At 41.8% G+C, this 24,008-nt stretch overlaps 1 protein-coding gene across 1 annotated transcript in view; it reads left to right on the top strand.

The window, feature by feature from the left end:
- The window catches only part of SYT1 (synaptotagmin 1), a 350,563-nt gene that overhangs the window by 323,710 nt on the left and 2,845 nt on the right, over window positions 1-24,008 (top strand). Inside the window, 1 exon segment of the mRNA XM_075057975.1 lies at window positions 20,928-21,061. Coding sequence (XP_074914076.1) covers window positions 20,928-21,061 — 134 coding nt within the window.

Here is a 24,008-nt window from a genome sequence, read left to right as displayed (position 1 = left end):
TTACTACCAATCAAATCAGAGCAGGATCATGAGAAATAAAAACCACATCTGAAAAAAACCTTCCCCCACCCCTCCCTTGTTCCCAGGCTCAACTTCACTCCCAATTTCTCTCCCTCCTCCCCCACAGCGGCGCAGGGGGACGGGGAATGGGGGTTGGGGTCAGTTCCTCACACCTTGTCTCTGCTGCTCCTTCCTCCTCAGGGGGAGGAGGACTCCTCACTTGTCCCCTGCTCCAGTGTGGGGTCCCTCCCACGGGAGACAGTCCTCCATGAACTTCTCCAGCATGAGTCCTTCCCGTGGGCTGCAGTTCTTCACAAACTGCCCCAGCGTGGGTCCCTTCCCCGGGCTGCAGTCCTTCAGGCACAGACTGCTCCAGCGTGGGTCCCCTGTGGGGTCACAAGTCCTGCCAGAAAACCTGCTCCAGCATGGGCTCCTCTCTCCACGTCCTGCCAGGAGCCTGCTCCAGCACGGGCTTCCCACGGGGTCACAGCCTCCTTTGGGCACCCCCCTGCTCTGGCGTGGGGTCCTCCCCAGGCTGCAGGTGGAGATCTGCTCCATCATGGGCTGCAGGGGGACAGCCTGCCTCACCATGGTCTTCCCCACGGGCTGCAGGGGAATCTCTGCTCCGGCGCCTGGAGCATCTCCTCCCCTCCTTCTGCACTGACCTGGGGGTCTGCAGGGCTGGGGCTCTCCCGTATTCTCACTCCACTCTCAGGCTGCTGTTGCCCAGCAGGTTTTCCCCTTCTTAAATACGTTCTCCCAGAGGCACTACCACCGTCACTGATGGGCTCGGCCTTGGCCAGCAACGGGTCCGTCTTGGAGCTGGCTGGCATGGGCTCTGTTGGATGTGGGGGACCCTTGCAGCAGCTTCTCACAGCAGCCACCCCTGTAGCCCCCCCGCTACCAAAACCTTGCCATGCAGACCCAATACAACCGCCATTGTACCGAGCTGAATCTGTGGTGACATGAGTAGCTTCTAATAGCTGTGAATACCTCTGTAAGGTGTTAGTTTATGTAATGTAGTTCAACTATAGAATTGTTCTCAGCTACTAAAGCAAATTTTTGTATTCTGCAATAGCTGTATTACTGTGCTATTTTCAATTCTTAACATGAAATGGTGAAAACCGAGTCATTAGCGAATGCTACTACATAAACTAAAACTTCCAGAATTGATACATGAGGAAAGAAAAGACTATATTGGTTTCAGAGATACTCATAGCTATTAAGAGGTTTTTGAGTTTGCTGGATTTCTTTAAATTCTATCAAAGCACCTCAGAACAATGAGGATGGTTGATTAAGTAATAAGAGAGTCATCCTATGAGATTTCATGTGAAACCAGCTTTAAGACAGAGAATATGAGCTAACAGAGCAGCCTGAAGTCTGTAAATCTGGTTTGGTGTCTTTCTAAAAGATCATCTTTACCTTGGCCAGAAGATACTATCTCGATGAAGTAATCATTTGGTGAAATAGTGCACACGTATGCTAAAGATCAGATTGACTGGTCACAGTGTTCCTGCTTTCCTTTTACAAGTACCAATAAAATTCAATGAAAAATAAACAACGAGGGAGCATGTCCACTGAATTCTGGAAGGAAATGTCTTGATTCATGTTGCAGTCATGGGCAACTGTCCATGGAAGTCAGATGTCCTGTGCTATGAATCGAGGCAATAAAATGGTGACCTGGATATTTACCACTCCCTCAAAGTCTCTTTAAGAGGTGGATCCAATTTAATAGAGCATGATATAAACAGATATGAGAGAGTTACCTTCTACAGCCAGGACATAAAGAGAAAGCAGGAGAAATGTGGTTAAGCTGATCCAAGTCTTTAATCCATGTTAACAAACTGGGGCAAGAAACCCGGTGTTTGTAATTGCACGTGATAAAATGCAGAGGTCCCCTGAGTGCTGCACATCAGGATGAGGGATACCAGACTAGTCAAGAATCTTTAGGATAATAGTTAAACTGTAGACAGAGCCCTTTTTCCCACTTATCTCCCTTTCTAAGCAGCAGAGGAGGACAGATTCTTTCCGAGTGATTCAGAGGAGGAGCAGGACCCAGGTGCTGCTCTCCTCGGGACTCTGTGACACCAGCTGCCTGAAGAGCCACCGGTCATGCACCGTGAGTCAGTGCTCTCTTGTAGCCGTTCCTCTTGCTTGCCAGCCTTCTTTCATGCTTGCCAGAGCTTAAAGTTTGATTTTTGACAAAAACAAAGCAAAATAAACAGGCACCATCTGAGAATCATGTGGCACAGCTATTTTGCTGTGGAAACTGCAGGGAGGGTTTTTTGTGTCAGCACTTCAAAACCCTACTTTTGTCTGATTAGTCTTCTAAATTGCTTTATTTTCTCCCCAGGAGAAAACCTAAATAATAATTGCAAAAGAAGCTTTCTATCACACTTAAAGCTGGAAGAGGACTATAGGAAATTTAGTGATAAATCTTCTCCCAACAGTAAAAACAGTGTAACACAGACTGCAGTAGTTAGAAAAATATTTACCAAAATGGTGAGAACACCTATGTGGGTGAGTTCATGCTGACCTGATAGAGAACCATCCAGTACAGTTCTGGTTGTTTTCCAGGTCTGTTTTGTTGTTTTATCAGTTCAGTATGTTAGTGATGCCACCATCCTAGCTCCGAGGCGGAGATCAACAAGAATTTTCTGAAGACTTGACTTTGACTGATTTTGACTTCACTCAGTTCTGAAAATTTCCTGGGATAAATGTCAGGCAAAACTACAAGTAAAAGGCCTTCCTGATGATGCTTTTAAAGCTTTTATCACTGCATGTTGACAATGGTGGAAATGAGCACTAAGACAGAGAGGACGTAAGAGAAAAGGACGCAGGTGGCTCAGTTTCAGAGCATGCTGTTGGTGGTAGGTAGAGGACGGCAGTGATATTGCCAAACCCAGGTTCCCAAATTTTTGCTCTTGGCTTAAAAATATATACATTTTAAGTAGTAATAAATAAATTATTCCTGATTTCAAGCTTTGGATTCTGTGCTTTCAGACTTTTATTTCTAGCCATGAGGGTTAGAGAAAGTTATTTTCAATTTGAAATGCAAGCTGAGAATCTCTCATGATAACATAATGCTGAGAAACTAAGGCTTTGAGAAATACACTCTAAATCTCAGGGACTGTGATAAAATCACAGGAATTGGCAGCGGTGAATATTCTTAAAGTTTGCATACAGTCGATTTTGCAGTCTCGCTCCTCTAATGATACAGTACTTACAGGAGCTGGTTGCTGGCTTGAATATCAATGCCAGAGTTCTTTAGTGGGTTGTCTCTGGTCAGTAAACAGACTGATGCCTTAGAGTGAGGTCCAGATTCTGATCCATACTGAAAGAGAAGACAGATGCAAAAGCAAACCTAACCCCAGGAATCATAAGCAAGTTGAAAGATTTTAAAAATACATTTATATATATGTAAGTTAAAAAATTATATATAAAAGTATAGCATTTTATATGATTGTTTTGTAGAGTTCTCGGCACCTAGTTTGGGGCAGTACTCCGGTGTTTAATATCAGCCTTTACTTCAGGCTTTCTAGTTTGTGAATGCCACAATGCACTGGCAGTTGCAAGAGGCTGTCAGGAGAGAAGGATTCTGCCTACGTTTTGCTAGAAACCCATAACATTAAGATCAGCTGCCTCTTGAATAAAGAGCCTCAGGACAAAACACTAACTTTCCCTCTCATTGAAGCAACGATTTTTTAAATTGCCTTTGCCTTCTGATCCATATTTTTTTAAATAAAAGACCGTATCATTGAAGGCAGCTAAAACTCTCCCAAAGCAACTTTCATGCTGGTGTATAAAGTGATTTAGAACATCCAAAAACTTTTGCACTACTGTAGCAATGTAGTAGAAAATAGGTTGTTATTTAAAGTGCCCCCAACAAATTTTCCCTAAAATGTGTTAGGTTTCTGGATAATAATAACAACCTTTTTGAAGTTAGACTGCTTGCTTTCCTTCACTTAAGGGATCAGCCATTTTTCAAAGCAAAGAAGTTTCAGCTAAAATTTTCTAAGGTACCTAATACTGTATTCTGGCCCAGTCGATAACTGCAAATGATAAAAGGTTTTCTCTCAGCCTTTGTGCTCTCTGGCTGCATTAGAAACTGAACGAAGATATATGAGATGACACAGCAGGCTTTTTAATCCCTTAGAAATGGTTGGCAAAGTCACCTCTTTACTTACAAAAAGTAAAACATATGAAGTTGGGGCATATGGGTATCTTTTTAAATAAATGTTAAATCTCTCTGTAATCTACTGTATTTTCACAGTCTGGGGTTGGGTGAAGGACAATACTTTAACATACCGAGACATGTTTATGGCAAGTTCAAAAGTTTATGAAACAAAGGCGCCTGATAATTCCGGGAGAAGCAGGAAAATACAGAGCCTTTGAAAAGCTTCTGTGGGTTTTGCCTACAGTCCTGTCTGGAATTTGCTATGGTTAGAATGAGAGGGGTGCATGATGTGTTGTAGGCAAATTTATATAACACAGGTCACTTTAAAGGTACTTTAAGCCTTTATTTTGTGCAAATCTGATCAAGATACCAAATGTGTGCCAGTAAGACTCAGAGTTTATATTTTACCTGATTTGAGGAAAAGTTAATTGACAGAAAATTGCAGCTGTATGAAAGCTATATTTTTTACATCTTTTCACTGTTTATCTTTGCAATCTGCAACTTTTGCTGCAAACGTGTTACTTCTCAGACACTAACTCTTAACTGAACAATACTTCTCTATAGGTGAGCAATATCAATGACAAAATACATAGTAACTGTCTTGCAAAGGAAAACATAGTGAACTTAATGCAAAGTTGGGTCTTCTGTAAATGCTCTGCCCTGCTTGTCTCTTTTCACCCAATAGTATACATACAAGTCCCATAACCTGGAATGGAAGGGAACAGGGCTTCAAACCCCACCGTTCCCTACTCCCCATAAATTTCCACCCAGCACACCAGCTTTTCTTATCAGCCACAAACATAACCGAGAAAGCAGGATGCATTCTCCTTGTTGACTCCAGCTGAAAAAGAAAAATGAACTCAAATTAGCAGCAAGGTGGTTATAGGCTGAGTTATCCAGTTGCATCCTCTGCGTGCCATCACGTTGCCTTGCAGAGTGAATTAGTCTGAATTTAGCTTTAACCAGAGGGCTCTCCCAGGCTGGAGTCCAGTTTCCAGGCTCCCACGGGTGAGGAGTGCTTAATGGTGTGACACCCAACAAAAGAATGTTTCTGATCTTCCACCACTGGTTGGTGTCACAACCTGTGAGCTTCTGTTCTTCCTTCGATTTTGGGGTTGGATAGGAGTATCTTGATGTAACTTCAACTGTATTACACACAGTTTTTATTTGCTAATGTTCATATAGTTTGTGGCTATATGAATAGTTAAGACTGGCTTTCAGAAAATCAACATGCTGGGAGCTGACAACAGCACACAACTACAATGCCTTAGCAAGAAAGGAGAAAAGATAACAATGAGATCGGTATGCTAGAGGGTGAGCACTATATAATTAGGAAACTGCAGCTTTATTCTTGTCTCAGAAGCTATAGAAAGCCATGACTGCCATCCTATTTCTGCATTCCCTCAGCCATTGCTTATTTTTATACCGAGACAACATGCTGGTTGACAGAATCTCCCGACTGATTTTCTTCCCCTGAACAAAAACGAGACATACATACAATCTTCTTTTTTATTGTTAGTCTACCACCTTCCACAAACCACCTCTCCTCTCAGAAGAGGTAGCAATATTTCCATGGGCAAAATAGGATTTCTGCCCGTATCTTTACAACCCTTTGAATTAAATTCTGTGGGGAAACCACCCCATTCATTTTGGTTGTGGGGGACGAGGGATGCCAGAGGAGCCTAATGGCTGAGGGTTAGAAAAATGTGTGGATATGACAGTTCCCTACCCTTTGCAACCAAAGGCAACCATCACAAGTGACGTGCAAGGTTACAAAGGCTGAAGTACTGTTGTTGCTCAACAATGTATCCATCTCCCTATTTTTTCCTACCCTCCAGACTGTTTTCTTTCTGTGAAATAACAAATGCTAAAAGCAAAGCTCATCTGGATTTCAGAATAGAAGCCCAAACCTCACCTATACCTTGATTTTGTTAAGCACGCTGACGTGCAGCGGGGTGCGTACTTGTGCGACGTGAGAGGAGGTGGGATGGTTGCGCTGCGGGAGCTGAGGAGCAGGAGGGGATGTGGCACGTTGCCCTACGTGTGGGGCTGGTGCGGGGGTCCAGGCATCGAACCCAGCCGTCCTTCCTCTCGGTTGGGATGCAGGCGTCTGCATCTTGTGAGCACCCACCATCTCGTAGCATCTGCAGTGCTGAGAGTAGAGCTGGAGAGCTTTCACGTGACGGTTCGTTACGCTGCGTTTGGACTCCCAAATGCCATACAATAGGAGCAAGACTTTCCCACGTTTTACGGGCTACGCACTGACATGCCTTGCAGATCTGGCCCTCATTCATGCGCAGCAGAAACAAAATCTGTAGATTTCAATCACATCTACATGGAATTTCATCCTTTCACCAGTGGCATAATGGATTAGTTATCTTACAGATCCTTTCTAATAAAGATTGCTCAAAATACATCCATGCACATATACGGAAGTGTCATAGCAAGTCCTGTGTTCTGCTCCCACACACGAAGAGCTGAATCATTAGCAAAGGTTGTACTTCAGGTGAGATTTCCTATGGAGTACAAGGCTGATCACCAGTGAAAGAGTGACTACATCCATGATTAGGGGAACTCTTGGTGGAAGGGCCAGATTGGCTGTAAACTGAAATTTGTGTCAATAGAGTGAGAGCAATTTACACTGGCTCCAGTGCAGTATAATGATGCCTTTCCAGCCAAAAAGGATGTGTAAAAGCATTTGAAGCTGATCATTGATATGTATCTTGGGATTATTTCACTCCACAGCAAAAAAAGAAATGTAAGGGGCAGGGTTTGCTCATATCTACTTTCGAGCTACACTTCAGTAGGAAGCATGATAAAAGCAAAAACAGATAAAGAAGCAGTCAGTCCTACCACTTAGGATTTGTTTTTTAATTATTATTTATTTTGTGTCCTCAATCACTTTGCTTTACTCATTTGGCTGGAAGGCAAACGTGTTCCCTGTTGATTTATCTCCGCTCAGCCAGGGGCTTTTGCTACTCGGTTTGATTCCTAATATGGTAGCGACAGCAGATTTTGTCTGACTTCCAGAGGGCTCCTCTCAGCTCCTGGAATGCAGCAGGGAAAGAGTCCTGCAGAGAGCAATAAAGACAGTTGTTGCACTAAGACTAATAAAGACCAGAAAATGGGTTTCCCCACATGTGCTGAAATTCCTGCTTTCACTACTCTCTAAATCACTGCTTTTGTCTTACTTTACGGTAAGGCTACAAATTGTTTCCCATTACCCAGCTGAATGGTCTGTCTTGATCACATCAGAAAACATATTTTTCAATAAGTTTGGAAAACACCTACTCCATCACAATAAAGTTTTTATTATACTAGCGTATGGCTTGAAAGCATGCTGTCACAGTATCAGTGGATTAATTATAGCACAGGGGAATAATGTTATGGGAATTGAAAAAAACTTAGAATTTCCCCTTTTATTTTGTTTTTCTTACCTACTTGATTCAACACACTCAAATTTTCAGTGCTCTGAGATATCTGCTGTCCATAATGGAAGGAAACTGATTTTCTTTTTTTTTTCTTCTTTTAATAAAGTGTTCTTCAGGTAATAGGCTGTCAAACTCACCAAATCTAGAAATGGCCTTTGCTGGTGACATCCTCCACCAAGCAGGGTCTCTAAAAGGTTAATATGGAGTTGGAAATTAATTTCATTCCAAATACAGAACAATAGTGTGCAGTGACATGACTTTGTGATAAGCATTTGTTAAAGCTAAATCCTCCCTAAGCCCTGCAATTGTTTTCCTTTGTGCTAATGGCAAGCTAACCGGCGGCGCTCCCTCTTTCTCTCTCCCTGTCTCTCTCTCTCCTGAGGGTATCAGAAAGGCAAGTTTATTGTTTGCTAAATCTGGCGCTTTTTTAATTAAAACCTCAGTTCTCCTTAGGTCATTCTTTTTAACATTTGTGATCTTCGTTTCTGACAGGAGAATTTTTTGTCTTTGTAATATCCACAAATTTAATGTTATTACTTGCTGATTGGCATTACTGGCATGTACGTTAAACAAAAAGAATTTAAATTATTTCTTATTGCTGTTGAGTGACTGTCTTGACTTTCATTGTTCACAGGCAAGAAAAAAGAGGCCTGTTGTCACCTAGGTACTGACTAATGCAGAAAAATGTTCAGTAGCAGTTTCCAGAGGAAAGCTGAAGTCTGGGACTCCAGGGGAATTGATTGCTTCATGTTCTTAGCAGTGATTTTTAACAGTAGATAGGTGCCTTTGAAAATGGACTTATCTACAGCTCCAAATACTTATTACCTTTGAAAATCTATTCTAAATTTGGGGAACATTGCTTGAAAATAGTATTGCTTTTCCAGCTTAGGTTCACTGAAATTATTTATATTCTCTATTATACACAACAAGTACTGCCTTGGCTTAGAGGCCCTGTCAATCCACCTTTCCTTTACTATGTTTTCAATCTATTGATTCGAAATAAAAACACTTATCAGTTTCATTCCTCTGTCATCCTCTTCCTCCTCCTCCTCCTCATCTAATAACCACAAACACCCAGACTTGTCTTTTCAAATATTCCTACTTTCAATTCTGAAGAGCCAAAGGGTTTCTGAAATTCCTATGCGCTTTTAGGATTCCTGGGTTATTTGATTTTATTACAGATCATGATCCCTTGACTAGACTACATCAAGAATCTTGTTTCAGTGGAGCAGCACGCAAAAATATGCTGAGCTGCCCAGATTCAATCTGGTTTGTCAGTGAAGCACAAGATCAGATTGCTCCACCACTTTTGTACCAAATTGGATATCTGCTGTATAAATTTGTAGCGGGTATCCAAGCTGAAAACTATCATGAACCTTTGGATTTCTGATAGGTTGTGTCGTGTTTGACTGCCTTTTAAGCTTAAGTGGTGTACAGTCAGCGGTGAACCTGTCAGTCAAATACCCATTTGTGCCATTAAACAGCTGGGACAATTTGAAGAAGAATTTGGGGTACCTTGGGGCATGAGCTATTGGTCGTGTTATCAGAAATACTTCCATCTTTCACCTAATGATGCCATTTGTCAAGTTGTCTGTCCTCTTGTCTTATAGCGGGGCTAACGTTCTCGGCAGCAAAGCGTTCTTACTGCAGATGCTGTTGGCCTTGAACACTTATTCTTTAGTCTGCCTTGAATGTTAGCCCTTAAATACCTCCTGGTCTTGTTCTTTTTTATAACTTGTCTGGGGTAAACAAACAAGGTAAATTGTTTGTTCTACCAAGGACTTCAGCGCTCCCATAACTCTTCTGTGGGAATAATCTAGATGTTACTCTTGTCCAAGTAAAAATTTGCCTTAAGTTTCAGGTCACTGCTTCTCATTATGTGGAATCAACAGGAATGCGAGCAGGCACGCAGCCTCCCAGCCCTTCCTCTGCAAGTACCCGAGTTAAAAATCTGACCCTCAGGCTTTTCAAAACTTTTTTTTTTTTGTGATACTGCAAAATAGGTTTTCAGTCAGCTGTCATTTCTGAAAAACAGATGTAACAGCTGAACTCAGTTGAAACTGCTGATCAGTTTAGCCTATGTTGTAACTTCTTGTGCCGAGACTGAGATAAAGATGTTGCCCATCCCAAGAAAATCTGCTTTTGATCTTCTTTTCCTTATTGTGGTTAAATTTAATCCAAAACAAAGCCAGTCTTGCCAACAAAATTGGGAAACACCACCCAGATGGCCCCTTCCACTCCCTGAGCCAATGCAGTTCTTGCCTTGCAGAGTTCCAGGAGTCTTCTCCTTACCACTAGGAAGCACGTCGGCTGGGCTTGTCCTTAGCCTTTGCTCTGAGCAGAGACTAGGGAAAGGTTTCATGTGGCCTCTGTGTCTAAAACACACACAAACAAACAACTGTATCATGGGCTGCTTTAGGTTTCATGTATGGGATTGCCGGTGTATGTGCTGAGGCGATAAAGACTTTCATCTTCTGAATCACACTAAAGTTAGGTGCCTAAATGAATACCCAAAATACTTCCCCAAATCCTGCTTAACAGACACTGGATGTGTTGGGAAGCAGGAGACAGGGGGAGAAAGAGAGCTGTTAAGTATTTTCTCCAAGTAATTCTGAATGCACGTTTTGTAGGCTAAAAGCAAGACTGCACTCGTGTAGCTCCCTCCTTCCATTTACATTTTTTCCTTAAAGCTCAAATCTAACAGAAAAATAATGACAACAGAACGAGAACTGATATTTATAGAACTATAAACTTCTCAGCTAGAAAAAGTACTAGGAGTATTCTTTCAAATTGAGACTGAAAACCAGATGCTGATGGACTCCCGTTATATGCAGCACTGATGAATGAAATGTAGTTTGAAAGTCTTGATGTGCTCTTAAAGTAAGTATCAACCTTGATAAAGCATAACTAGGGTTGGTTTCTCAGCTGTGAAGAGTTCGGATCAGGCGGCTTTACTGGTAGTCACTGATGTTGTCAGACTATTTTTTTTATTTTCTGTACTGCAGCATTCCTGCAGTATTAACTCTCAGTGCTATTTCTAGTTTAATCGTCTGAATCAAAAAACATGTCTCTCACACGTTGTCTAAGACTGAAAGCTTACCTGAATGAGAAACGCAGTTTATAAAGTAGAAGCAATAGGTTTTTATTAAAAACACCAGAATTATTTTGCAGTATATTGGTTTGCATTTTTCTGGTGACTCATTTATATGAGCTAAGGTAATTGGGTGTTTCCTACCCTTTCTGTCATATGTAGATAAACATCCTGCTGCCTTGCTTTTCTATTTTTGCTGTCCTCTGCTTCTCCTCCCAACTCACCTAACAGTATTTTGGACTGCGAGGGTATGGAATATATGGTCATAACTGGGTTTGCTGCATTTGAAAAAAACTCTCACATGTAAACAATATGATAGTTCAGTGGTTTTGATGCGAGGCAGCCTTTATCACTGCCTTTGTCTTCTTTTGAGTGTGTTGCTCCTAACCCTCTGTGGGAGAGGCTGCAGATTACCCTCAAGCAGGGTATATTAGCTCTTTTCCGTGTAAAGACAATCACAACACAGTATTACCATGCTGATGTGCAGTCAAGCTATAAAACCTTACCATGGCAATGTTGACATGAAGAGTCTGCAGCACAAAATGTATGTTCTTGCTACAGTAAATTGCTAATACACTAGTTAGACCAGTTTTTGTTTTCACAGAGTTTCTGTGTGTTTCAGGGTTGAGTAATTCCTTTGAATGAATACTGCCATTCACTCCCATGTGGTTTTCTTTATTATCCAGTAATACTGGAACTCCTATCTATCCTCAATGCAGTTTGAGATTAGGACTTATTTTGCCTCACAGCTGCCAGCTTTGGGTTTGGGGGTTTTTGTGATGGGGGTGGTGTAACCAAAAGAGGAATATTTTTGTTATCAGTCAGCAGTTTATGAAAGGAAAAAAAATGTGTCAACTGTTTTCAGAGAAAGAAAATGGACATGGAAGGTTGCTCCCTACCACACTGCAGCCTCCATAATATTTGTCCTAAGTAAAGGGTCTCAGTGCTTGGCCATGGCAAAATATTCTTTTTGATTTTGTATCATCTATACTTCTTTCTGACTGGCATTACTTCCTTTCAGTCAGTTCTTTCTATGAGCACAGCCTTTCACTACATGAAAGAAATCCCCCCCTTTTTTTTTTTCTTTCTTCCAGTTATTTTTGGGTGTCTCTCCTCACCCTTGTCTCCGAGTGGCACAGTAATTTTCCTCGGGACAGTCATCCCAGCTAGTTAAGCCTGGAAGCACAGAGAAACATCACCATGCAAATAGAAATTCTTGACTAACCAAAATTTGTAAATCCCCTATGTTTCTTTCAGTCAAGTCCCCTAAAATCTTGATAGTCACACCACCACCCAGCAACATCACCTACTGGGATTCCTAAAGTAGGTGCCTTTCCACCAGCATCCAGGATGCAGGCAAATAGCTCTATGCATTAAATATCCAGAGGAGCAGAGGCCCAAAGATGATGATCACACAGGCAAGGTGGGTGAGAGCACACAGAGAAAGGAGACCTGGCACCAGCCTTCGCTCCACTGAGTAATTGAAAGGAGCACAAAAAATACCTTCTTCTTAGCAGAGCAGACCAAGAACCTGTTTCTCATATCTCATAGCCTTGTCTCACTCTCTCGGGAGGTGGGAAACGTAGGTTCAGATCCTTTCAGCTAATGGAGAGGACTGAAGAACATTTCCTAAATCAGCAATTAGCAGTTTAACCTCTTGGTAATCAGCAAAAGAGGGGTGGAGACAAGAAGCCGGTGTTTAATTGCTTTATTTTGTAAAACAAAATAGATAAAGCTAAAACCCCCTAAGCTGGCACGGCTGTAAGAAAACAGTGGAGACTTGAAAAGGTGAAGTTTAATTCCTCTCTATCATGCCTTTTGCAGGTGTGTTAGGGCAGCTCTCCACCCAGGTGTCTGGCCCTTCCAAACCCCACCTGATGCTCCTCATGTGCTCCCTTTTTCAGCCTGATTTTTGAATTGTGGCCTCCACTTGGCAGCCAGTGCCTCAGGATGAGGTAGGGTGGTTCTGTCCCCTCTCCAGAGAGCGATACCCCTCTCTGCATGGCCTTGTTAGATAGCCAGCCCAGATCTGGAGGACTTCAAGGTACTCACTAATAGTACGTTGTTATACGTACTAATTATATGTACTCACTAATATATGCCATTATATACCCAGCTCCTGGCGTTTGGGGCTAAGACATCCTGCTTGGTCTGCTCTCTAACCTTGGGTTGTTTGGGTTTTTCTATAGTATGTGCTTCTGCTTTTCTCTCTACTCTTCTGCCTGTCATTATTCCTCAGTCTATGTGTATTCCCACCTCCCTCCTCCCCAGTTCACTTGAGGATGATATTTTGAATCTCTCTAAGCCTCTATGTATTATCTTCTGGTATTTTCAGTACCACCACCCCCCATTTTAATAAATATAAATTTAATTAATTTTTTCTCTATATCATCAAAAGGCATTACATAAATTCAAACTCAGCAGTCTGCCAGAATTGCTGCCTAAAGTATTGCTAGTTTGCTTTAGTTTCTGTTTGAATTCCTGTACTGGAGAGTCTGCCTGTATCAGCAGCCCCAATTAATACCTTTCCACCATTTGATGTTAATGCCACCCTCATCTTAGTTGCTATTGTATTCTATTTGTATGTGAACGTGACATATTACAATATGCTTTTTTATTTCTTTACTCATTATCTAAGATTGCAGGTACCCTTCTCCAGTATATTAAGGTTTTAAAATGCCATGCTGTCTTCCCCCCCCCCGCAACTACATTCAAGCTTCACGAGCAGTCAGTTCTTCCCCTTCTGGTGCAAATACAGGGGAGCAAGGTTTACTGCTTTGATGCTCGTAGTTTCCACGTAATCACATTTACGAAGTGCTTGGTTGAGTTGCTTTGCTTTTCCACAAGAGTATTCTGTGTTTACCCACAGCCAAAACTCAAGGTGCGTTTTCCTGTTGGTTCAACCCACATTTGCTGCGCTTTATAATTTGCCTGTGTATAACTATGCTGAAATGAACTGCTTGGATGCAAGAGAGACAGATCAGCTGCCCTTGCTCTGGCAGTAAACTTAATCGTAAGCTCATAAGCACTAATTTGTGCTGTTTTTAAATAAGAGTTTTGGCTGCTTTTTTTTTTTTTTTTTTCTCCAGTTTTCTGCTACTTTCCCCATCTGGCGCTGTAATGTTTGTTGTTATGTTCCAGTTGGAAGCGCTGTGGGTGGAACTGCAGACTCGAGTGCTGGCTGAATAGCCCTTAGGCCACTGTGAATGTTGCTGTTCCACTGTCAGCTCGATGTGTTCAGCAACCTCAGTTTGGGATTCTCGGGTGAGGGAATTGTTGGCTCGCTGTCGGTTTTACAGCACCTCCTTCTTCCCAAGGCTCCCTGGTTCTCTGAATTCAGCATTTTAATAGCAACTTGATGTTCATTTAACTGCACAACAGTGAAGAGTTGTTATTTTGAGACTGCTTTGCTACACTCGCGTTTTACTTTTTCTGTTATAGGCAGGCTATCATTAGTTCTTATAAATACCAACCCCTTCTTCCTCACTATAAATGGATTATTGGACTCCATTATTCCTATGAGAATCTGTCTAATGTTATTGAACATGAAGTTACGAATGTTTTCATCTATAAATTACCCAGTCTTACAGCATCCTCTTTTAAAGGTGCTATTGGAAATATGTAATCCAAAGTCATCTAACCTGTTACAGTCTGACATATGAGCAAGAAAGGGCCTGATGGGCCGTGTACTCTCTGTGCACGCACGCTGCATCTGGAGCAGTCCACCCATGGGGCATGGATAGATGTTAGCAAGTGTAGTGTTAGTCTGTTTAACTAAACTGTTTGTGGCTATCAGGGCTACTTTGGCAGCCCACCTCAACTCTATTCGTGGCCAGTATGCTACTGGGTGGTGGTGGGAGAATCTCCCAGGCACACCGCTCAATCCTCAGCCCGCTTTTTAAAGTGATTTTAAAAAGTGTTTTGCCAGGGTCAGGACTGGCATAGACACTACGCAGGAATCTACAGCAAATACTTCTGCTACCCACCTTTCCCTTGTGTATTGATCAAGTACAGGCTACAGCTAAAGATTTGTCCCATAACATCAAGTAATCCCAGTGGGGTGATGGGAACTGTGATGAGGTCCTAGGTATGAGCTAAATATGAACATTAGCTGAGGACTGGACATTATGTAGCAAATAAACTTTTTTTAAAAAAAAAAACAACAATCCTGTTTTCAAGGAAATGTGTTAAGAATAAACCCACAAACCCTGTATCTTATGCCAAGAGAATTGTTTCTAATGAGAATGTTTTCCAGTATTTCCCTTGAGACATCAGCTGCTCCTTAAAAATAATGTTCCAACTTTAATTTGCTCATTTGTGGAGGAAGGTAGAAGGCCCAACAGCTTGTGTCAATGAATATAAACTATAACTTTTATGCAATCTAGAATGTACCATAACATTTGTACTCCTTCTTAGTAATTGTACCTTATATTGTTTCTTTCCCAGATAACATATTTTCCCCCTCTGGCTTTCCTTCCCATTCGACGCTTTCCATTCATCTGAAAAATACTAGTTTAGACAATCCAGGCACAATATCACTCTAAACTCATTATTTCAGAGACTTTAATTATCCCCTCTCATCCATACATGAATAAACAGAAGAAAAAAAGTCAGGGCAAATTACCCATGGCCTGGACGCCACAGGCATCGTGTGAATCATCCCTCTCTCGGGAGAGAAGGGTTTTATATGCCCACGGAGGGAGCATGTCCCATGATCCTTGGGAAAAATCAGCAAATGTGTGGGAAATCCCAGGAAAGTTCATCCTGTTTTGCTCAGCTCTTGGAGCCCTGCTGCTTTCCATAGCACAGCTCTGGCAGCCGCTGCCGTTGCTTTCCGAAGGCAGAAGCAAGGATGCAGGTATTGCTGATGCTGTCACCCTTCACCCTGGTACAGTCTCTATAGAAAATAAAGTTGTTTGCTGTATAGAATTGCTGTTCTCCCTGCTGCCTGCTCCCACAAGCCAAAAAAAGCTTCATCTGAAGGGTGTTTGCACAGAATAGGAGCAGGTTAAGGGTGTAATATTGAATTTAGCACTGCTCCAGCTCTGGTCTGAGGCTCTGGCTTGGCCTTCCCTCTGCTTTCCGCCCCGCTGCGCTGTTGCAGGATGAGAGTGATTATGGCTCTTTAGCATGGAACTAACGATCCACCCTGCAAGTCACCTCTGTCCTAACCGCGTTTTCAGAGCCGTTTATAAGGCTGCATTTCCAAACCTGATTTTCTTTACTTCTTGGATCAATTTCCAAGCCCTTCAGGAATTCGTTCTGCTTCCTGGAATGGAAATTCTACTGTCTGCTGACACCTTTGCTCTAAATGTCAGTGATGTGTGCTTTGGCATGGGTATGGCATAAGTTTTCTTCTGATGGGGAAAAACATGCTAATTAGCACCCAGTTATCCCGAACGTTTTGAAGACAAAAATACAGCTGGAGGCAATTCTGGCACCGTATTTCTTCTTGGTTTCTACATTTTAGTTGAGAACGTCTTATTACAGTGTTTTGTCATATGAAACTTTATTCAGCTGTATCTATGACTAGTTTGTTCTGGCTCAATTTTTTTCCTATTAATCGTGTTCAGCTTACTGGAGGCTCGTAGAGGGTTTTCTCTGATCCCCCCCGCACAGAGCTCTGTGGGATTTTTTCTTTAAACTGTTAGACTCCCCTCCACACACAGGCTCAGGACTGATCAATTCCAGAGTTATCCCTGTACCATTTTTCAAATTTGTCAACCTTCTAGGTGCTTTCTTTTCATATTTTGATTAGATTACAGAAGGCTTAAAAATATTTAACAAAGATGGGCACCATCCTTATGTTTGCATTCAGAATAAACCCTTGTAGTAAAACCATCCCAAGCTGAGTAGTTGACACTTTTCTGCTGAAGATCCATACAATTGGAAATTTGTGTGCTGAATTCTCTCCTACCTAGGTGGAAAATGGTTTTTCATTAACTACTGATTCCTATAACAAATTTTTCATCTTAAAATGCACTGACAAGCAGTCATTCTCAAGTTCCACCTTTTCCTCAGATAGCCGTTAGCCACAATTTTCTTCTTTTGAGTTGGGGGCGGAGGGGTGTCTGCTCTAAAGTTTGCTTTTGTAAAACCTCTAATAATGAAGTGCATCTTGTCTACAACATGATGATGATGAACTAGTCATTATTTGAAGAGACTTGTAATTGTATATATATGTCTCATGGTCCAAATGACTCCAGAAGTCTTCACCTGATATTACATACCATTTCAATTACCTCTTAAATAATGTATTGGCCTCTTACTGCAAACTTAAGGAAAATAAAATGTGTCAGCTGGTCCCCCAGTGCTTTAGAAGCTGTTCAGCCAGCCTCCCTTGAGATGTTGTTGTAAAATCTACAATGCGCAATTAGTTATGAATTTTACATCTTTTTAGCATTCATGGGTATACTGTTAATAAGGGAATAAATAGCAGAATTTTATTTAATCCTACACATTGCTTAACATGAATTATTAAGCAAGGGACACACAGCCATTCTGTCCCTTTGGCAGAGGGACATCTGTAGTGCTCTGGATGCAACATCCCTTCTTCCAGATAGATGGGTAAGGTCCATCCACAGATACCTGTGGATGTAATGGGGATCTAAATACCTGTTTCTTGAAAGGAATAAAACCAGAGGAAAAAACAGAGTGATGTTCACCTCTTCTAACCTGAAATTTCTTCAGTGTAACTGTTTACATGAAAGCGAATAGGCTGTCTTGTATCAGTGGAGAGAAATAAATATTTTGGGGTGCAATTTATTTGACTAAAGACAGATATTTACTCTGGAATGAAATAACTATCCAGAGTACATAAAGAAAAATGCTTATTTATTTTCATTGGTGTCAGATGTAGACACTTCTACTTGGTGAAAAGAATTCTGCCCTTTATGCCCAGGCTATGCACTTAACAGATAATTTATCATTGCTGGGCTGTAATATCAGTTCTGTCATCCTTACTAGTCTCACTTATTCAGTGAGACTATTTACATATTAAAGTATTACTCAGCATGAGTAATGGTGCCAGCACTGAGGTTATGTTGCAAATAGAGAGAAAAGATGTTTCTATTAGCACTAAACCTTATCTCAGGAAAATCACTGGAGACTGGCACTTCCCAGAGGTTCCGCTTTCTTTTGATTATCCTCCCTTCTTCCAATAATTGACTCCAAGCAGTTCAGCTTCTGTTATTTGGTGGGAGAGAATCTGTCTTTTTCTGAGATTTATTCATGAAGTTGTAAGAAAGACTGAGCTTAGGTGTCAGGTTGTCCGTGTAGATCGCAAGCAAATAGATTACTGGAGAGTTGAAGGAGTTAGGGATAATGTCGTGGGAGATGGGAGAGAGTAACTGGAGATAATGCAGTGGTGGGGAGGGGCTCATGTGAGATACAGAAGAATGAAGAGAGGGGAGAACTAGGTAAGACCAGGATACTTTAAGAAATAGGAAGTGGATGTACAATCTCATGAGGAGAAACTCAGTTAAAAATCTCTACTGGCCTATCCACTTACTTGAGCTGGACACCCTGTTCTGATTTAGAATGTTTATGTGATGAGTAAACTTATTTAATACTTTCGTCTGAAGCTAGAAGAGAAGGAACATGATTTCAGTTAGGTGACGTTCGATTTGTATTTGGATTAGCATGACAATTTTACCCTCAGATGAAAAAAAATGAGGATATTGCATCACTTGTTATGCCCCCTTCTGTGCCCCATTTGGGACCTCTGCCACTGACAGTTCTGTGCTACAGTGGCAATCTGCTACCATTTGCATCTTTCCTACTAAACAACTGGCATTTGACTGAGCCTAACTCAAATCCCCAGACAGACAAACAGAAGCAGCTGATTAGGACACAAAAAAGAAACCACAGAAACCGAGCTTCTGGGCCTTGTCCCATGGCCGTGAGTTATCTGGGGTCAGATTTTGCTCTAATAGTAGCACGAAGATAGAAAATCTAGAAAGCCAATAGAAGCAAATCATTTAATGTGGATGTACATGTAGACCCCGAGCATTCACATACTCTTGAATTCTCGGTTAAAAATATTTTTCTCCAAAATACAGAATGTTTATCGAGGTAGGAATATATCTGCAACGCTATTTAAATCATTACTGTACAGTTCCTTATGGGCATATGAATAATGATCAAATCTGTGTATATTGTCCATGCACAAGCACAGGTCAGTAATGGATTGGCTTATATCGGCTGCATTTATTCTAATAGAATTCTTCAGTTCTAATCCCCTTAATAATAATGTATTACTGTACTCTTTAGCCTCCCAGTTCACTGCAGTTACTCAAATTACAATTTAACACTTTTTTTTTTTATCTCATTTCCATATCTTAACACTCTACCATTGGCTCCTTGACTACTGAACTTTCTTACTATATATTAGCTATACCTAAGATGTCATTTTCATGTTAAAATAATTGTGCATTCAGCATGGAACCTCAGCAAAAGTAAGGAGGTAGATCAGCTTTTCTCAAGTATCAGCTAATGTTGAACGCGTCCAGATTTGCCTGTTTTCTACCTTCAAAACACTGTATGCAGTGATGCGGAACTCGGTATTCAAAAAGAAACAGACCTCTGTTGGCTTTTTGCTAGCATTTCTGCTCTTCACATGATACTCCTTAATTCATACATTGTGCAGCCAAAAGGAACCCTTGCAATCCCCTGTCTAGCCTCGAGCGTAAACCTACCCAGATTTGATTTCTATTTGAACTTGAGTCTTTTGAGGGAGAAGGAATCTTAACCCTCTGTAATAGAGAGTTCACCACAAACGCTGAGAAGCTATTCCAGCTGTTTTACTACTGAAGTACACGCCTGTTTCTAAGTTAGAATCTATCTAGTTTCTTCTCACAGCCATTGGATCTTATTATACCCTTGTCTGCTGGCTTGAAGCATCTACTACCAAAATTATGCTCCCTTCAGAGGTACTGGTTTGCTCGTAGTGATAATATTTAATTTCAGTGTTCATTCTTCTTCTGTAACACCACCCTTTTCTCAGGAGAGAAAGGAGAAGCCCTTTCCTTTGATAGTTTGCATTCAGGCTCTCTTAATTTATGCCACAGATGACTTCTGGCTGGCTGGCGCTTTGTATAGCTCCTGCCAGCTCACTAGAGGGAAGGCTTGCCTTGACCTGCATCACAGTTCAGCTGCCTAAAGGCAAGAGAGGTACCTACCCAAATTTTAGTGACAGTACCATACAGGTTGTTGAAAAGGATGAGCTTGAATCACTTCAAATGGTGCTTCATGGTAGGTCTAAAAAGAAAAATAACTGAGGTCAGTGAAGCTACTGCTAGTTACCACCACCGTGGAAGAACTGCTAGTTCATTCTCTAAACGGGAACATGGCTCTTGTAACAGGTTAAGGGCTGACGATGCTGTTCTTTTAAGCAGGCAAAATTTCCATTGAAAGTGTAACCATCGAGATACCGCTTCACGGCAGTAACGTCCACGAGAGTTTTGCTTGCGTGAGGAATGCCTGATTAGGTGCCAAATCATTTCTGTTACTTCACCACCACAAGTCCTACAAAATAACAATGGGAATTCAATAGAGAGTGGCGAAACCAATTCATAAATTATACCGGTACCGTGGCCTGCACCGTACTCTGGCTGCATGTAGCACTAAGGTAGAGGACTGGTATTTAAGGAGCAAAGTCTCTCCCTGCCATGCCGCCTGGCCGTACACCAGACCCGTGGATGCTGTCGCAGCCCGCCGGGGAGGTCGGAGGACAGAAAAACCACGGAGCCGCTCCTGCCCAAGGAAAAGGAACGATGTCAAGAGTTGCCGGGCAGTTGCAGAGCAGCCGGCCACCCGAGTCCTGTGCCGCCGTGGCGTGTGTTTGGCAGTGCCCTGGCTGCTGGGAAAACCACCCCATAGCCCTGTTGCTAAGAAATGTTTGCAGTATATAAATAATGTTAAAGAAAAAACATCTCCAGGTTGATTAATGAGCTACGGAACACAGTTAGGTGGGAATTTAGCCCTCCTTCATGATGTGAAGGAGATAATGTAAAAATGTTTTGAACCTTTTTCCATCAGCAACACTTTGCAATTGTATGGGAGTTTTTCTATAGTGGAAATTAGGACTTTGTTTAAATACAACCTGTTTGTTGCTAAAGGTTTTTCTTTTTTTTTTTTTTTCATCACCTCTTAAATGTGTGGGATTAAAATCTGTAGAAAACACGCTGATCTGCCCTTCTTAGCTCTACTTCTTCTCTTGATTACTTAGATCCCTATGTGAAGATCCATCTGATGCAGAACGGTAAGAGGCTGAAGAAGAAAAAGACTACGATTAAAAAGAACACTCTGAATCCCTACTACAACGAGTCTTTCAGCTTTGAAGTACCATTCGAGCAAATTCAGGTAATGTCAAACAGTGTTTTGTCTTCCCTCTGCATTCCATCTCTCAGCCCTTATAAATATTTAACAGGAATCTTGTTAATTATCACATGTGCGTGCCTTCATTAGCACCTAGGTGCCAGCCCTGTGCCACATTAGATGAGTGTGACTGCTTCAAGAGGGAAATGATAAAAAGCACAGTACTTATGAAGCTTTGATTCATCAGTGAGAAATGGGTAACTGACATTTTCTGTTAACAGAAATGGATTCTGGAAAAAAAAAAAAAAATCCACAGGGAGATAGCAAAGGAATGTGCCAGCAAAAAAGTATAGGGATAAAAGAAAAGGCATATATAGCAATTTTCTCCAAATTATTTGAAATAATAAATTGGCATCATCAGTTAAATTTGTGTTCCCTATGCATTTATTGGTCCTGTTTGTTAAAAGCACTGCAGCATCCCTCTTAAAATGCAAAATTCAATCACAACTTTTTTTCAGTTACTAACCACACCATAAAAACTTTTTCAGTGATTCCTACATCCCTTAGAAAAAAAGATATTTGAGAATCTCAGGGGCCAGTACTGCAGTACCTGTTCTCTTGGCACCTCAGGGAGCTCGAGCTGTTGTTCAGGTGCTGCTACTGGAGAGTTCAGTGCCTAAAATTAGGGGCCTCAGAAGTCAGCACAGTGAGCTGGAAGTCACCTACTTTAGCAGTGGGAAATACCAGGACAAGGCATCGGGTCATTTTTTTCAGGGACTCAGTTATCTGCCTTGGGGCTACTGGGAGGCAAATCATTTCTCGCTCATGAGAGCGGGATTTAACTTCTTTAAGCAGCCTGTTCTCACAAGAGGTAGGCTCTTCTTAACCATCTCAGGAGGCGTGTGGGGAACCTGCATCCAATTCACTCTCCTGTCCAAGTGAATTTAAACTTGTATCTTCAATGTCGTAAGCAAGTACTCATCCCCTGTGCCCATGCCTTGTGTTGGGAGTGCAACACTCATTTCTGCATAAATAAGCATATGGTTGGCCACAGATGGTAGATATGTGTTAGTTGGGTGGTTCACTTGGAGAGACTTTGGTCTCTGGTCTGATCTAGGTAATGTAAACCACATAAAGGTCAGTCGGTACAGGCCGCCTCCACTTTTTTAAACCCTTAACCATTAGTGTTAAACTATTTCATTGTTTTGCTCACTTGTTAGAGCATTCGTTGGCAGGGAAGATGTATTGGTTTAAATATCCTCAGAAGAGAAAAGAACTGCACGCTGGCTTCCCAGCCACCCATGGAGCCCGGGAACCGTGGAGGTGTTCAGCAAGACAACAGCTTTTCTGGGTGGAGCCGAGCACAGAAAGTGTACTTTCAGGGGTCTCCCAGTTTGAATGACCATAATTAAGATAGTCTGGGAATACATCCTTTTGTGGCTTGTGCGAGAGGTCTAGGTACGAGTTAGGTGCCGTGCTGCTTGTAGTTTAAATGGGTTTAAATGGCCTGGGCCAAACTGGGAGCCCCCTCTTGATGAGACGAGAGCATGCTGTGGGTTTTGAGACTCTATCATGGATTTTGATAGCAGCTGTACTGGAGGGAAGCCCAGGAGCCAAGGCGTCTACGTTTCAACTAAAGCTGTGTGCTTGGTTTTTATTGACTTGGTACCGATAAAGATGATGAAACTAGACAAGGTGAGGCGGTAGGAACAGTGACTTGGATGCACGACTAGCCTGTTTAGAGTTTCTTCGTGTCCCACAGCATGTACAGGTGTCTATGGACTGTAGGAATCAAGAAGTGGGAAATCCAGTGGGGCCCAATTCCTGTTGATTTTAATGAAAGCTGGTCTGTGTGCTCATGAAAATCTCATAACAAGCATCGAAGACCCAGAGGCAAAAAAAGATGAATCAAATTGAGCCTCTCTGGCAATTTAGGCAACAAATATCTTGATTTCCAAATAGGGGCAGGACTGCAGAACTGGAATGGGCACCTCCAAGTTATCAGATCCGAGTTTTGGCATGGTTAGCTGCATTCTGTAGGTACCTGGCCATTTTGCCTTCTAATCCTAAGTCAGTTTTGTAAGGTGGATATAGAGCCTTTAAAAAGCACTGTGGTTTAGATGCTTAAATTTTTGCCTGGGTTTTGGTTTTTTTTTTTTGGGGGGGGGGGGGGATAAGTTTGTTAGAATGACTTTATAGCTATTTACTTCAGTTATATAGCCTCAATTTAAAATCTGTAATTATGGACTTTGGTCATATGCCAACATATTTTAGAGTCGGTTATAAAGGACTATATTTAGAAGTTATTTCATTATGGCTACTGAAGTGATTTCATCATTAGAAAAACACATTTTAAATGTTATTTAGACTTAATATGGTAAGGATCACTGTGACTTTTGGGTAATTCATGTAAAAGTCATTAAGCAAACTTTCACAGTCAAATAGAAAATAATGGTTATACAAGTTTCTTGATTGTTGGAGAGCGAAGACAAGAGAGCTTGTGGAGGGAAAGCAGCTCGATAGCAGTACAGCTATGGAATTTAAAATGGGCCAAACATTAACATTTTCAACCGTTTAGTAGTGACTGTGGATTCTAGCTCTGAAGGGAAAGTAAGTTGTCTTCAAGGGTAGTGGGAGAGCACCAGTGGGAAGTCAAATCCTGTTCCTGCAGGCAGATCGAGCCCATGTTTTGCCACGTACAAGACAGACCGCCTCTGTAGGTAGCAAGGTCTCCAGGCCCTTGCAGTCCAAAGAACGCCTCATCACGCCCAGGAAACTGCTAATCCAGGTGTTTATTAGCAGAGGTGGTGCCTTCTACTAGCACCTCTTGGGTTTTGCAGTGCAGCTGTTCCTTTAATACATGGTACAAAGGCAAAGAGATGCTCACATTTCTCTGTAGGTTTAAGCCAGTGACCATGAGGTGAAAATCATCTCAGTTAATCATCTCAGCTAGCTGTTCTTGCATCTTTATAGAGCAAGGAAAAGGGGCTTT

The sequence above is a fragment of the Buteo buteo genome, chromosome 26 (assembly GCF_964188355.1).
Source record: "Buteo buteo chromosome 26, bButBut1.hap1.1, whole genome shotgun sequence".
Taxonomy (NCBI): domain Eukaryota; kingdom Metazoa; phylum Chordata; class Aves; order Accipitriformes; family Accipitridae; genus Buteo; species Buteo buteo.
Note: the sequence above shows the minus strand (reverse complement) of the source record. Positions and strands in the feature narration are given on the sequence as shown.